Source organism: Hevea brasiliensis, chromosome 4 (genome assembly GCF_030052815.1).
Source record: "Hevea brasiliensis isolate MT/VB/25A 57/8 chromosome 4, ASM3005281v1, whole genome shotgun sequence".
Taxonomy (NCBI): Eukaryota; Viridiplantae; Streptophyta; class Magnoliopsida; order Malpighiales; family Euphorbiaceae; genus Hevea; species Hevea brasiliensis.
In genome coordinates this window covers 53,002,751-53,019,037 of record NC_079496.1, presented here as the reverse complement: position 1 = coordinate 53,019,037, position 16,287 = coordinate 53,002,751, and the positions used below count along the sequence as shown (strand labels likewise).

The window sequence follows — 16,287 nt, the reverse complement described above, 5'->3', positions numbered from 1 at the left end:
CTCCTTTACATTTTATTTCACTAGTAAATTATATAATCACATGAATATAATCACGAAATACTGTGTACCTTATTCGCAGCATAATCAATGCTTCATAATTGAATCAAGCGAGTCTTTTAAGAATGCCAAGAACAAAAGCCAATGTATAATCACTTGCACGCAATTCACACTTTTATAAACATTTGTTTCTTTTATTTTTTTAATAAAGACAAAAACTTGGCTATTTATAAGTCATGGTAACTTTTGGCTAATAATTACATGACTTTCATGTATATAACCATCAAGAAATATAGTTACATCTTTTGACCAATGTACATGACTTTTGATTGCATATCTTCACGTAGTTGCATTTTTTTTATCAATATACATGACTTTTGGTTTTTAATACATTTTGGCAATATGCATGACTTCTCATGCGATTGTTTTTAACTATAATTTTAAGTCTAATGGATCCAGATTGATCCCAAACCATATTTCCAACATTCCACTTCACAGAAATTACAACTGAAATTTCAGTCAAACGAGTCAATTTGTTGCTGAAATTAGACCAACTGAGATGATATCTCCGTCACAAATGGCTTAAGACATGTTAGTTTGATTTACCAATATTTATAAGTCCTTTTAATTTTTATTGCCTTGCGATCTGGGTCTTGTTCCGCAAGTCCTCCACATTCCAACAGTTCTACATTCATGCAGAATAGAGAACGGTGGTAATTTGCATGATAAAACTTTTTAACGAGCTAGTATGTTGGTTGTTAGATGTAGAGGACAAATTAAATGCTCATATTGGATTCTTGACAAATCACACAAACAATTAATGCAAACCAAGCCATCTTATTTTTCTGTTTCAAAGGAAACTGATTTTTATTTCATTTATTTTCTGAATTCATGGATACACATATTGCCAATAACAAAGAACGTTGAAGAAGAAGAAGAAATTGTGTGCTGTGCAACTTTAACATACATGACCTCTGAACAACTAAAAGAAAATTTAACAGCTGCAAAAATGGGGGAAGAAAAGTTCTTTCACATTTGGAGTAGAGTAGGTGCAAAGAATGTTGAAGCAACTGTAGTTAATGTAATTCTTTGTAGCCAGAGAATACACACTAATTTTATACTTTAGACTAGCCAAGCTCAACATCCTTAATCAATGGAGTCTTCTCCTTCTTTTCCTCTTGTGATAAATTGGGTTTCAAAGCAGGGATGAACTTGGTTCTTGTTTGCTTCTCAAGCCCTACTGCCCAGCTGTATACCACCATTCCAGCAACTGCAACAGCCATCCCAATTACATTTTTCACTGTCATTTCTGAATCAAAGACTATCCACCCCAACTTAAGGACACACACAGTTTTCATGTGCCCCAAAACCTGGAAAGATACTGCAGAGAAAAGTCCGGTGCACAGATACTAACTCGCCTTGCAGAATAAAGCCAGGGAGCATGACACTAGTATGAAAAACTGAAGACTGTTTACACTCGCATCAGAAATATATAATGTCAAGAGAGCAGAAAAGGATTTGTATTTTTTTTTTCTCAAGAGATGCAAATACTTACAAATCCACCAGGTGATAATGCATAATTTGATATAAGTTTACCACTGAGGTAGTTATCAATGAATGGATCTGTTGTATTGGAGCTGTCTTGCTTAGCAGTTCAAAAGAGCCTATTGAATACTTCTTCTGCAATGAGCCAATTGACTGTTCCCAGCAGCAAAAAGTAACAGATTATTTATTTCAGATCATGCCTTTCCAGGTGAGCGCACACAGAAAACAGTAAGCATTCTCATTTCTCGATCCACGTAAGAATGGAACGATAAAGAATTTGCTCGTTTGTTATTTTGGAAATCTATCAGATGAACATAACTGCTATCTGAATCCTATCAAATTGGTAAACTTGCATCTGTAGTCTAGCTTAATCCATAAATGGTGTGTTTAGCATATCCTGACAGGACTAAAATGACTATGACAAGTTATTTAAGCCATTTATAAACAACTGAAAAATGATTAGGTACTCTTTAATGGAGAATTTGCAGATGCTCAATTCCACTTATTAAGTTGAAAGTTATCATAACAATAAAAACAAGTGGAAAGATGAAGAGGAAAGCTCACAATTTGTTGTAAAGATGAAGACAAGACTGCCACACAAGCACAGAGAAATCCTCTAGCATTAACATTTACATCGGTGATGGTGCAGACACCAACACCCACAACCACTATCATGACAGCCATCTTGACTTCCCTGGAGTAGTGTTTGCGGTGAAGAAACCATTCCATTGCACAAGCCACAGAGATCATACTTAAATTTGAAATCTACACATGAAAAAACAATTGCAGAAACATAAGGTTTAACACATTAGACATGTATGTATATATGTATAGTTGAAGGAACAGAAAAGGAATACAAAACCCGATAAAATCCAACAGAGTTGAGCATGAGGCTCAAGTTCATCCCTGTGATTGAAACATTGGCAACAATCGAGAACCAAACAAGTTCCCACAAGGGAATGTGCTTAGAAGCAGAATAACCAGAAGCATTTGAGACCAAGCCAACCAAGGCCGTCATAGAAAAGTGTAAGCCACTCAATGTTGTTGCTGGAAAGTAGGAATCACACATTTAAAGTAAGTTCACAACTATGATTTACCCCAACAACAGAAACATGTTAGAAACACTCAATGCCAATTCAAGAAGAAGAGCTCACCAAAAGCAAAATAAAAACCGGTGGGGTACATGAGTTGTTTATTAGCCATTATGATTCCAGTGGAACTGATAATGTTAATAGCCCAAGCTCCAACATCTGAGACAGAGGATGATTTTTTCTCCTCCATTTTTCAGAAAGTTGTTAGATTAACTGGATAAGAAGATGAAATTTACAAGTTAATAATCCTGGTAAGAACAAATAATAATGTATCAATTGATGGGTTGTCCTATTCTTGCATTATTTGTTTGGCTTCATCTTCCTTTCTCAGTAAGGGCATGTTACCTGCACGTTATCCCATCCCTTTTCTAAAACTTTTTAAGTTCCTTGTTCACTTCTTTCACTGTTTATTTCTATTTAACTACTTCACTTGTTGACCTACCCCAACTCCATTGAGACTTGCAAAGCGTTTCATGGTTTACATTAAATACTATAATTAACACTCCTGTGCAAATGATAATGATCTTATTAGTTTGTAATTTTTAAAAATACATCGCCAGAGCCATTGCAAGATAAATATTATAAAATTAATATAATCTTGCTCTTTTTTATATAGGGTAAATGACATAGGCTGCCTCCTGCCCGCTCGACCACGTGATATTTCTTTCGTTTTCAACTGTAAATTAATATAACCATAGGATTTTGTTGTTATAAGTAGTAAGACTAGGGATGGTCAAGTGGGTTTTCACAACTATCTATTCACCCGAATCCTAATAAGACAGGAGGTTTTGGTTCAACTTTAATGGGAGAATAAAATGGAGCACCTAATAATGTATTTTTATAGACTAAAAACTATGAGATTTAGCCTACTCCATTCCTAGAGACCGATAGGAATATTTATCTGTTTTGTAATTATGTCTTCCGGCCTGATCTTATGCCCTGACTTAATCTCTATAGACGAACCTTGTAAAGAAACCTTTAAGTTGTGAGAGCATTAGATTCTCACCAATATTTGCGTTTAGGTAATTTTTCATAGGGTTTTAGTGAACTTAAGTTACTTAAAAATTTTATATTCACCGCAAGTTTGAATAAAATACACCAGATATCCATTATCTAATCCCATTCAACTAAACAACCATTAAGTACCTACGGACACTCTAACCCATTTATTTAATTATTTTAAAATTTAATATTGTTTTGCCATAATTTTTTCAAGATTTTGAATTCAAATTTAAATGCCCCACCCATAAATCTCCTATGTAATTATATTTTCAGCAAAAATATATATAAAAAAAATAAAGTAATGTTAATCGGGCTTGAGACACGTACAGCTAGTAAAAAATATTTCTATAATCAAATGAGTAACAGATTTGGATATCATGTATATGATCAAGTAAATTTTGCGGGTACCCAGTACCATACCATCCCTTAGCAAGACTCTTCTACCCTTATTATTATCATTTGTTTACTTTCTCAAAAATCCACATTGGATGAATGTCGTTTTCAGGGTGTAGATGCATAGCTTTTGTTAGTTGAGCGAATTATGATGAGAGTGCTAATTGAAAATGACTGCACAAATTGGCCATTTTCCGCCCAAGCATGAAAAGAGGTAGGTAGATGAAAAGGGATTTTATCTTTATCTAATACCCATTTGACTCTCATATTAAGTAACCAACGCCCAGCTATTCAAATCCCCATATGCAACCTTACAATCAAAGTGTTTAGGCTGATCTTGAAAATCCTCCAACCAATGAATCCATAAGCTGCTCTTTGAAACAAAAGTATTAAACCACGAACAAAAATATGAAAAACATACTGAAATATGGCATTCATATGATAAAACAAGAAACAGACTGTTTCCCAACATTACATAAGAGGCGTTTACAGTAGTTAATAATAAACTAAACAGAACCGGGGAATACAACACATGATATGGCATGCCCTCTAGAAATCCCATGAATATTTTTTTTTTTTCAAATTAAAAAAAGAAAAAAAAAAAAAAAAGAGAGATCATGTTACTGACTGAAAAACCTTGCAATTGACATCAGCAAAGACAGCATAGAGAACAAATTGACCTATCACTCAGGTGCCTACAGCATGCACATGACATTCATCCTCCCACTTACAGGAAGGCATCCTTCTCAAGCAACTTTAGTACCTCATGTTGGTTATTTAGCTTGGCAACGTCGATGGGAGTCTTGCCATCCATGTTCTGGAGGGTACTGCAGTTTGATAATGAACCAAGAAGAAGCCTCATTACACAGGAACAAAAAACAAATTGCATAAAGCCCATAAAAGATCATGCTTAACTGATGCTAAAGACTTACACAGCAGCGCCATTCTCTAGTAGAAGGGCTACACATTCCTTCCTTCCATATCCAGCTGCATAATGAAGCGCAGTGTTCTTATTTTTATCCAGTGCATCAACAGTTGCTCCTGCCTCAAGAAGAATTTGAGCGCACTTTACCTGCAAAAAGTAAATGAAAATGAAATTTTAAGTGCATTTGCTTACTTCCATGCAACCAAAAAAATCTTGGCCTATTTGTCTTTGCATTTCCAGAACTCTCTGAACCATCTGACAGCACAATCAATATACAAACATGTGACTACATCAAGAACTTGGATCAAGAAATAAACAGCATTGTTGAAAGCACTCCTTAGGATGGCCCACAGTGCAAGGAGGAAGTCCTTGGTCAAAATTACTTCAGTTAGGTGCATATCAGGCACACAAAGCAGGGACATATAGAGTTAAGAGATATGAAAAAAGGCGCATTCAATTTTAGCCACGGATCTGCAATATTTGCTGTATTGTTTTTGTTTTTGTTTTACAGTATAATAAACCTAAGATTGTAAAGAGACGGTAATCTCAGCACATAACAACTGACCTAGTTGAATTGATTTAAAACTAATAAGATTAACACACATGGGCTGATAAGATGACAACATTATTTAAATTCATTTAAGAGCAAATAAATCATGAGTGACTAATACACAGGCTACACATCTAGCCCAAAACCACAAGGTGACATGTCCTTTCCCCCTACAAATGTTCCTCACCCAACATGTCTTTCCATTTTCCAATGAAAAGAGAAAAAGACTCTTCGCAATTTCACTTGTACCCAAACATGCCATACAACTCAGTTTTTTAATTATAAGTTTTCACTAGTTAACATTTTATGAGTTCTTAGAATAGAGAAAAAAGGGATAATGTCTAAAAAAACCCTAAATTTTGAGGTTTTTAATAATTCTAACCCCAACTTTATTTTTGAACAAAAATACCCTAAACTTTGAACATTTTTACAATTTCACTTTGCTGTCTGTTCCACCGTTAATTCTAACGGTGAAAATGTCTAAAAAAACCACAAACTTTACCCCTTTTTTTTATATACAGTTGTACCCTAAACTATTTTTATTTAACAAATATATCATGAACTTTGAAATTCACTACAATTGAACCCCACCGTTAGTTACTTCATTAAATGCTCAAAGAGGTGCCAGGTTAGCACTTCTAATTCCCAAATTAAAACCAATTTAACCCAATTTATAATAAAATAAACCCTAATTGATGAATTAACGGGTCCTATTTTGGGATTGTCAAGATGAGTCTAGTTAAGTTGTGAAGAGGGGATGTTGATGGGGAGTGAGATTAAGTTTTCATAAGATTAGAGTTGGGTTGGGCAGAGGTAAGCATAACAAAAGTGATGGCTTGTCAAGGTAGGTTGAAGATGAATCTTTGCATTTTTTATGAAAATAGTATCCGTTTTGCTAGAAATGAAATTTTTTTCTTCTACGGTAAATTAGGTTTAATAAGTATCAATTTGGGATTAAAAGTGTTGACATGACACCTCTATTAGTATTGAATGGGACAACTTACGATGGAGTTCAATTGAAATTCAAAGTTCAGGTACATTTGTTTAAAAAAAAAAAAAAAGTTCAGGATACAATTATAAATAAAGGCAAAGTCTAGTTTTTTTTGAACATTTCCTATGCTGACACGGCAAAATCCATTAGCATTAATAGTAGAATAGACAACAGAATACAATTGCAAACAAATTAAAAGTTCATGGTATTTTTGTTAAAACTAAAAGTTTAGGTAGAATTGAAAAAAACCTCAAAATTCAGGATTTTTTTGGACCTTATCCCAAAAAAAAAAAAAAAAAAAAAAGAAGAGCATTTGTAAACTCAACATAATAACAAAGCTCCTTATCATCTTGGCCTGCCTAGAGATGTGAATCACAAAACTTTGAAGTAGCGTGATTTTAGTTTTGCCATTTAATTTCTATGCTTCTTAAGTCCAACAAAGCCCATTTAAGGTTCAATTACGATTAAGATTTCATTTTAAGTTTTCTTAATATTGTATGCCATAACACTTTCTCATATAAATTATTATGCAGTTTACTTCAAAGATGTGCATTTCACTTGACCACACACCTATCTTATTATGAGTTAATAGACATTTTGTCTCTGGTTACCTTGTCTAGGGGGCGAAACCCCTAAGAACATGTGCAACTTGTCCCTAAGTTTTTCAAGCCCTTGGCACTTAAGAGTTTTTTGCTTTTAACAACTGTGACTACAATCTATCAACAATAACTGGCCATATTATATTTGGCATGCTGCAAGCTTCCAAGTGCAGACATTCATCAACTAAGCACTCCCTCCTTGCAATATAGAAGGTCTAAGCACCTGAATTTTTACGTCCAGAATACTCAAATATGCCAATCCATCAATTTACTAAATTGGATTTGGGACATTCCCATATATGTCATGATATATCATAGACCAATAGTAGTAAAATATTCCCACCCCACCCAACCCCCTCCCGGACAAAAATCCAAAATGCGCACTTGGAGTTATAAGAAATAATAATACCTCCCCATATCCACATGCAAAGTGCAATGCTGTTCTTCCCTCTGAATCCTCTTCATCCTTGTTGGCACCAGAAGCCAATGCATTTTTCAAACCCTAATTGATTAACAAAGAGAACTTTAATTTCTATTTACACAGAATATCTTTAGCTATTTGAAGTTAAAACTAAAATTTAAATATATATATATATATATATATATAAGATGAGAATTTTTGATAATGAAGAAGAATAGAACTTGTTATCACAAGAACAAATTCAATATCACCCAGAACATCAAGATGCTATTTATGATAGGAACAAAAATAAAGATGAGTGACAGGGTATTAGATAAAAAAATCGGAAGCCATTTTGAGGAAGGTTTCCGAATTGGAATTGGAAATGGTGCAATGGAATCAGACTGAATTCTTCCAAATCAACAGCCAATACCGTCATTTCTTTTTAAACCGTTAGTAAAATAACTAAAATCAGCAACAAAATAAGGATTGAACTAAAAATGTAAGGCATCAGATCAATAAATTAAAAAAAAATCCAAAAATTATTAAGTTAAAATATTATTTATAAATATAAATCCAAAATTAAATAAATTATAATTTAAACAGAAAATTTAATTTATATTGATAAATTAAAAAATCTAAAAATTATGAAAACTGTAAATGCAGACAAATTGCAAATAACCCATAATATATACAAAAATTTCAAATAAACGTCCACTGTCATCCATCATTAATTTTCCCCAAATATAGTGATTAATTTGAAAAATTAAGAATTATTACCTAAAATTCAATAAGTAGACGCTATATATTGTAGACAAAAACTCCTCAAAATGCACACAGATCTTATAGATCTGAATATTTATAATTATACCCAGAAATTAAATTTTTAAAAGAAAAGAACCGCTACAGAAAAAAAGATGTTGATTTCAAACAACCCCCCCCTCCCCCCAACAATAACCCCAAAATATCAAGTAGCCCAATACATTTTTGTGTGAGATGAAGCATAAATTTAAGTGAGGAAGTCAGAAGAAGAAAAAAGGGAATAGCTATCAGTGTTGGTGGTGGTGAATTGGTAATGCCAAACGATTTAATGACTGCTCCAAAAAAAGGGTAGGTTTTTGTTCTTTTCAGTGCAGCAGCGAGTTTCTCCTCTGCAAAATGATACAAATTTCTGATTCTCAACATTGTATTATGTTGCAACTTGCCTTGAACTGTCTCTTTCAACTTCCAACCAATATGAGCTGATATACACCTCCGTTTACATGAAATGAAAAATATTCCATTGATGCCCTAAAAATCCATTACATATTGCCCAATATGAACAATACGTAATACCCTACTAAGTGACAACAAATCCAACAATCAAGCAAATATAAGTGCATGTTGTACTCTACCTCAAAATCACCAACACTAGCACAATTGTGAACAATGGACTCATCTTCATTTCCCCCATCTTCTGCTTCATCTTGTCCAGAATTTTCTACAGAAGTAGCTGCTTCTCCAGAAACAGAGAGACCCATTGCTTCACCCAACTTCTGTAGAACCTCTTTGTCATTCCAATACCTATGCAAGCATTATTTACCCTTAATAATGTAATAGCAATAAATCAATTGAATAGAATTAAATCAATAATTTTCTACACAAATAAGAATAAAATTTTTTGAGATGAATTACACCATTGGTAACGAACTTTCGGTTGAATTTTGTATCAATCAATAAGGATAAAAATCCAGTAGAACTATTACTAAAACTTGAATTAAGATCATGGACAATTAAATATAAATTTTAAGTCAAGTCATCATAACACCCAAGTAGATGTAAAAGCACATGCGAGTACAAATTCCAATTTAGCAAGATACATAGAGGTAAGTTACGAGGATGTTTGCCATTCTAAAATATATCAGTTAAAAGTTTAGAGATAAAATAGGAACAAACCAAATATTAATGACCAACCTAAAATTTAGCCCAAAATTAAATCATTAATGGTGTAATACACCCCAATTTTTAGCACACTCCTATAAGCAAGTTACAATTTCATACTAAAATCAAACTACTTTGGATCCAAACCTCATCATTGTTGCCGGACCACCAGACTCTATCTCTTCTAAAATAGGTTTTAAAGAAGGATCTTCTTTAATTCGTGCCATTCGTTCCTCAATCTGATCTTTCTGTGATGGATTTGCCAAACTCTCAAGCATTTGAGACATTGAGGGATCCTAAGGAAAGACAACTAAAATTTCAATCTAGTGGAAAGAAAACATGCACCACTCAAATGAACATAAATATGCACATCCCAAAAGAAAGCAATCTCGGTTACCTAGAGCATAAATTGCTCTACTGTGGACAGAAAACAGGAACATATAATGTCCTTATCTATAAATGTGGTATGATGAGAGGAAGATTTCTTTCGAATTTCTCAGTGGGAAACAAAATATATTATGTAAATAGCATATTTAGTGAAATTCAGAAAATATATGGATTGAAAAAGAATAACCATAAAGATATTCTACTATCTTATAAGAATGATAAATTTGATTTCAATTAAAAAATGCAACATACTTCAACACTATAAAAAAAATAAAATAAAACAAAATCCCCAAACTTACACCATAATAATGATAATAATAACAAAACTATCTCAAATTTGTGTGATTAGGATTTTGATTATGTACTCATTATTGTTTGCGTTTCAAAATCCTAGCTTCAACATTCCAAATTGCTAATGACATAAACAATCCAGATTGAGTGATTTGGAATGCAAATCACTAGAGGTGCAACATTTTCTGACAACATTAAAAGGAATTAAATGAAAATAGAGTCCAAATATACCTGCATCAATGCATTGCCAAGGCGTTCAGCCATAGTCATAAATTGAGGATTCTGCATGACCTGTTGCATGGTGGAATAGTATTGTTGTGAATCAAACTGAGGGATCCCCTCTTCAGCTCCTGCACCTTGAAGAGTTTTATGAAGCTGCTCTGCCATTTGGTTAAATGCAGGATCTTTTGATATCTGCTCAGCCAATTCCTTGATGCTTGGGTCCTATATATAACAAACCATAAACATTGATGAATCATCAAGGAATTTTTTTTTTTTTTTGAAACCTAAACATGAAGAAAAATACGTAAGGGCCACAAAATGAGGAACAGGCATCAAGTATCCAACACCACAATGAACTAAAACCATTTAAAGACAATCAACAAACTTTATTATAAAATGTTCCTCTAAATCCTATGACATGACAACTTGGACTCAAAATTGGCAAGAAATAAACCCCATATAAAAACTAAAATCTAAAGCATAAAGGGCTCTTTTTTCGTTCTTTTCTGAGAATTGATGGGATAGATTTTTTAAAATATGAGTTGATGGGGTTGATTCTAAAATACTGTACCTAAAATTTCCTTAAAATGCAAAAAAAACTTTATTTTGCATGCCATTCATAAATTTTAAAATCATGAACTTTTCTCTCATCCTCCATTAGAATGAAGAAAATTTCTTTTTCATTTAAATTTTTATCTCAAATGAGTTGGATTTGATTTCAAATTTTAGTTTCAATGCCAAATCAACTTTACCAATTAAATTAGCATTACCTACAATATACCATTAGATTTTTGCTAGGATATAACCAATTAATATAAATTAATATTTTTATCAACACGGAGAGATAGAGAGGGGAATTGAGGGAAGAAATGGGAATATTATCATGTTTAGAAGTGTACTTGCAAAAAATATTAAGACTAAATCCATACAGATTTATAACAACACACGAAAATATTTACATATGCATGTATTGTAATTTACTTACATATGTAAATAATATGAGTTTTTCATAACTGCATTATTTCAAGGACATTTGATTTATATTAAACTAAATATTTTATCTAATATATATTCTTATAACCCACATATATAAAATATAAACCTTTCAATATTGGCAAGGTTTACATAATGTCAGTTTTGTACATATCTTGATGAGAGAAAGGAGTATGTGAATTGAATTGTTTGCAGTAAAAGTTAAGTGATTGGATAGGTTACTATTTATATATTTATTGCTTTACTCTCATCAATTTCCATCCATTGATAAAGATAGTCAAAAGCAAAAGGCACAATGTCCCTTCTCTTATCAAGTCCCATCTATTGACTCGAGATAGTCCACAGCAAAAGGCAAATTAAGAAGATATTGATGTCAAGGGATGTTAAACAAGCAAACTGGAAGCCTGAACCAATTTTATGCCAGCATGCACAGTGCCAAACACTTGGCAACAAGTGCACAATACATGATTAAATCAAAGGCATCTCGCCTGGAATGTTGGGTAGCACCGGACTGACTAACAGCCAAATTAAAATAGACTAACGAACAGCCTTACCATAAACCAAACCACCCGCATTTTAACACCTAAAATCATCTGCTCTCTCTCTCTCTCTCTCTCTCTCTCTCTCTCTCTCTCTCTCTCTCTCTCTCTCTCTCTCTCTCTCTATATATATATATATATATATATATATATATATATTCCACTTTCCCATCAAACTAGCAAGAATTAGAAAATATCAAGAGAAGCATCTAAACTAGCAAATCTTAGTAAAAAAAATCCATAGAAGACATTGTTTTTGCAATTGGGAAGAGCAGTTTGAAATCACAATGATTTGAAATTGGATAACATACATTAAGCAGGCCACTCATGGCTGAGAAATCAAAAACATTGGAAGCCAATCCAGGTCCTGGAGAAGGGGAAGATCTTCCTTGTCCTGACTGTGACTCCCCAGAAGACATTTCTGATTTTGGGATTTTGCCTTCTGAAGAACCTGTTTTCTCGTCTAGGAAAAGGTAAAGGATATGTAAGAAAAATTAATAAAGCAGATCACTGATTCCCAAATAAAGTCACAGCACAAGACTTCAATAGGCTGACTATGATATGCAGCAGGAGACATCCATAGCAAGCTAATGAATAGAATAAAGTGTTTTCTGTAAGATCCAAAAGCATGTACAGTAAACCATAATGGAATGGAATGAATTTCTTATTTGATAATGTTCTATACTCAACCAGTCCAGCTAAAAATAAGCAAAAAAGATTAAAGAAGATGAAGATAACATTAATTAAGTAATGGGCCTGGAACTCGAGAAGTGAAATGAACTCTTTCTACGATTATATACCAAAAAAAAAATCCATAGATTCTTAAAACAATCCTTGAAAAGGGATTAGATTAATAGGTAGCTAACAAATTAAGTAAAACCCAAACAGAAAATGCAAGAAAGATCACAGATTTGACGAGAAATACTGGTAATTGAGCAAGAAAAATAAGCATATACCAGAGGGAACATCCTTGTTGGAATTGGACGCCATGGGAAGAAGCTGAATCGAGAGAGAGAGAGAGAAAGAGAGAGAGATTAAATTAGGGAATATCTTAGAAAATTATATATAAAAAAAAAAAGGCAAACCTGAGGAAGCTATGTAGCAAACAAATGAAAGACTTTGGTTTGAGGATTAGATTTGAAACCCTATCTCTGTGTGCGTGTGTTATGGGTATCTATCCAAGTGCGATGTGCGTCTCTCTGTCCATATGTACTACTCTATACAGTAACGGCAAACAGAGTATCATTATTATTTATTTAACCGCGAGAAGTTTTTAACAGAAGAGAGGATAGAATGAGTTGGATAGCAGGATGGTTTTAACAGGTGAGAGAGAATAGAAATTTTCTTTCTTTTTTTTTTTTTTTTAACTAGCCAGAGAGGGAGAATAGAAATGAGCTGGATAGTAGGATGGCAATGGAATAGTTCTGCTATTTGTTTTCGGCTGGATTAAATCGTAATAGTAGGATTAAATCGTAATAATAGGATAAATTTAGATAATATATAGTAGATTATGAAATGAGTTTAGATTTAAAAAATAATTAATTAAATATAAAATATATTTTTTATAATAATATTCTTAATTTTTTATATATTATATTTTAAATAAGTAAATTTTAAATATTTTATAAAATTTTTAAATATAAATTATTAATAAAAATATTTTTTATATAGATTATTAATTAAAATATATAAAATTAAATATTTTTGGATAATTTTTTAATAGTAATAATGAGATTTAGGATAAATACAGATAATTAAGAATAAATTTTAATCAGGTTTAAAATTGTAACACCCTTCACTCGTTTATAGTATAGCTAAACAAGGTGTGTCACATTCAGTGCCAGAGCACCTTATCTCATCTTGTTATGTACATAGTTAATTTAAACTTCATTTATTCATGTTATCCATATTGTTAATTTTTTTTTTATATCACATTTTATTTTTATCGAGACCCGAACAGAGTCTCTTCTATTTTATTAGCGTTGACAGATTTTATTATTCACCTGTTAAAAATTAATATAATATCCATTTCATTTTCCATATATCACATCACCACATAATTAGCTTATATAATTTCAAGAAAATGTATTTCTTTTCATTCATACATAATGATGTATAAATTTACAATTTATTTACAATATCAAAATATAATTACTTCTTTTTCTTATGTACAATGAATAAAATACAAAATCTAAATACATGGGCCCTACCAAAATGTAGACTGTAGAGGTGACTCACACACTAGAGCAAATCTAATCAAATCTCTCCATCAGAGCACTACTGCTGTGGCTGCTGGTCTCCAGTACCTACACAATGGAAAAACAACGCGCTAAGCATAACACTTAGTGATGCATGATTTAAAATAAAAATAACTAAATAAATAAAAGATAATGATTCTAGGTATACTTTCATAAATTTTGAGTCATATACATACTTAATGCACTTTGGGAGCAATTAAAATTATCAGGATCTTTTCTGTGCAATTCTCTCATATTCAGTTTTATTAAATTCATATTAGTGTCCAAGTAACCTATAACAAACTATAAAGACTAGATACACAGAAGTATATTAGTTCGACAGCCATATGTCTATCATATATACACCTGTCATGTCAAGCACAAGGGCAACGAACATGCATTTGGGCCAGAAATTATGTCAGGCACCATAGCCAACGGGCAGACATAAAACCTGTAGAACAACCATATCAGATAGATATTGTCTATCAATGATTATTCATGTGGGTAGTACTGCTATCTATATTCCCTAATTGGTATATCAATTGATCCAACTATATACATAAGTCTAGGTATACATTGGGTAAATAAATGTTATTAATTATTTATGGTCTTATCATTTCATGTCAATTTGTAGTGGGAAAATAGGTCTCACATATATATATTCATGCTATTTTTATGTTTAGTAATTCATTAGGGTTAATTCCCTACCATGTATCAAGTTATTCCTTGAACCTTTCTTTAGGTCCAAAAATAGTGTCTTAACTTCACCTAACAATTTGGTCAAGAAATGGCCACTGTTTGGCCATACTTCCTTCACAGAAGTTGTTCCTCTATGTCTTATCTTCATTTTCCTTTTGGAATCATGTTATTTGGGGTTTTAGAACTCAATTTATAGTCAAATAACCAAAGCGGTTCATCATCTCTTCGGTTCCAAAACCAGTAGGATACAGAGTCCAATTTTGTCCAATTATTTGGGCATGTTATAGCCATTTTTAGGCCTAATGTTCTTCATATGAGTTGTTACCCTATGTCTTAGGACCACTCATATTTAATAATTTTAATTTTTCAAGTTATATATAATGAGTTATAGCTAATTAACTGCCTGGACCCATGTACCCTGTGCCTTCAGGATTCCAGGTTAGTCGATTGCTTTGTCTCCTATTTTAGAGTTTTTACAATCAAAATTTGAGAAAAGTCCTGAATAAAAGTTGGAGCTCTATTTCCTAGGTTTCCATAACAGTTTGGCTCATCCCAATTGGAGTTTTCTACTAAAGTTGTGATATAAATATTGTTATAGCGTCAAGTGGTTATTTGGTTCAATTTCAAGTTTTGGCATGCTAAAGCGTCTAGAAAATTGACCAAGTTTCCTTAAGTTCAGGGTTTTGGTCAAAACACCAAAGTTGTAGTTTTATGTCTTATATTGATTTTGGCTTTAGTTTCACTATATTTGCAGTTTTGTGAACTAAGTTATGACCTTTGCCAAAGCCCGATCGGATAAGTTCAAGTCAGAATTTACAGGCGTTTTAGTTTAGTAGTTTTGATATGCTAATTTTGGTTAGCAATTTGACTTAGTTATGGTCAGAATTTAAATTTCTCCTCATTAAAGTTGTTCTACTATGTCTAATCTTTCCATGGATTTAAGAATCAGGTCATTCTAACCTTTCTAGAGTAAGTTATGGCCATTTGAACATTTTCTATTTATTTGGTCATTTTTCTAGGTCGAATAGGATTGCAGGATTCAAGCAATTTTTAGGTCAAGTTAGGAACAGTTTTGAGCATTATCTCTTCATGAAATATGGGCATTGTGACCTAGTTTTATCTCTAATTGGCCTCACACCAATTAGAGTAACACAACTCTACTTATGGCTCCAAAAAACCACCTTTGGACTCATGGGTCCCAAAACCTACATGGAAATTCGGTACTCTCAATAATAATTTCTCCCAACTCTCAAATTTCAATTGACATTCATAGCACTTCTAATAGTCAAGAATTCATCTCAATATCATCAATTTCCAAGCCACACACAAAATTCCCAAAGTTAGGTCAAAACCCTAACTTAACATTTCTCAATTCATGTAAACCCATATCCAATCATCATAGCCATCATATATACAGCCAAATATCATCATAGGAAAGTTTTAATATCAATTAAACTCAACCTATTCTCATTTATCAAGGCTGCTGAAAATTGGTCCCCTCACATA

General features: G+C 32.6%; 1 protein-coding gene and 1 pseudogene across 1 annotated transcript; both read right to left on the bottom strand.

The window, feature by feature from the left end:
• Nucleotides 1-920: 920 nt before the first annotated feature.
• LOC110640003 (UDP-rhamnose/UDP-galactose transporter 2-like) lies at nt 921-4,317 on the bottom strand (annotated as a pseudogene).
• Nucleotides 4,318-4,437: 120 nt separating this feature from the next.
• Nucleotides 4,438-13,125, bottom strand: LOC110640002 (ankyrin repeat domain-containing protein 2A). Its single transcript, XM_021791137.2, has 9 exons — nt 12,931-13,125; nt 12,802-12,844; nt 12,157-12,308; nt 10,323-10,535; nt 9,561-9,709; nt 8,888-9,056; nt 7,503-7,595; nt 4,961-5,100; nt 4,438-4,855 (listed from the first exon to the last, which is right to left on the bottom strand). The coding sequence occupies exons 2-9, from the start codon at nt 12,833-12,835 to the stop codon at nt 4,756-4,758; spliced, it is 1,050 nt and encodes a 349-aa protein (XP_021646829.1). The 5' UTR covers nt 12,836-12,844; nt 12,931-13,125; the 3' UTR covers nt 4,438-4,755.
• Between the last annotated feature and the right edge of the window lie 3,162 nt (nt 13,126-16,287).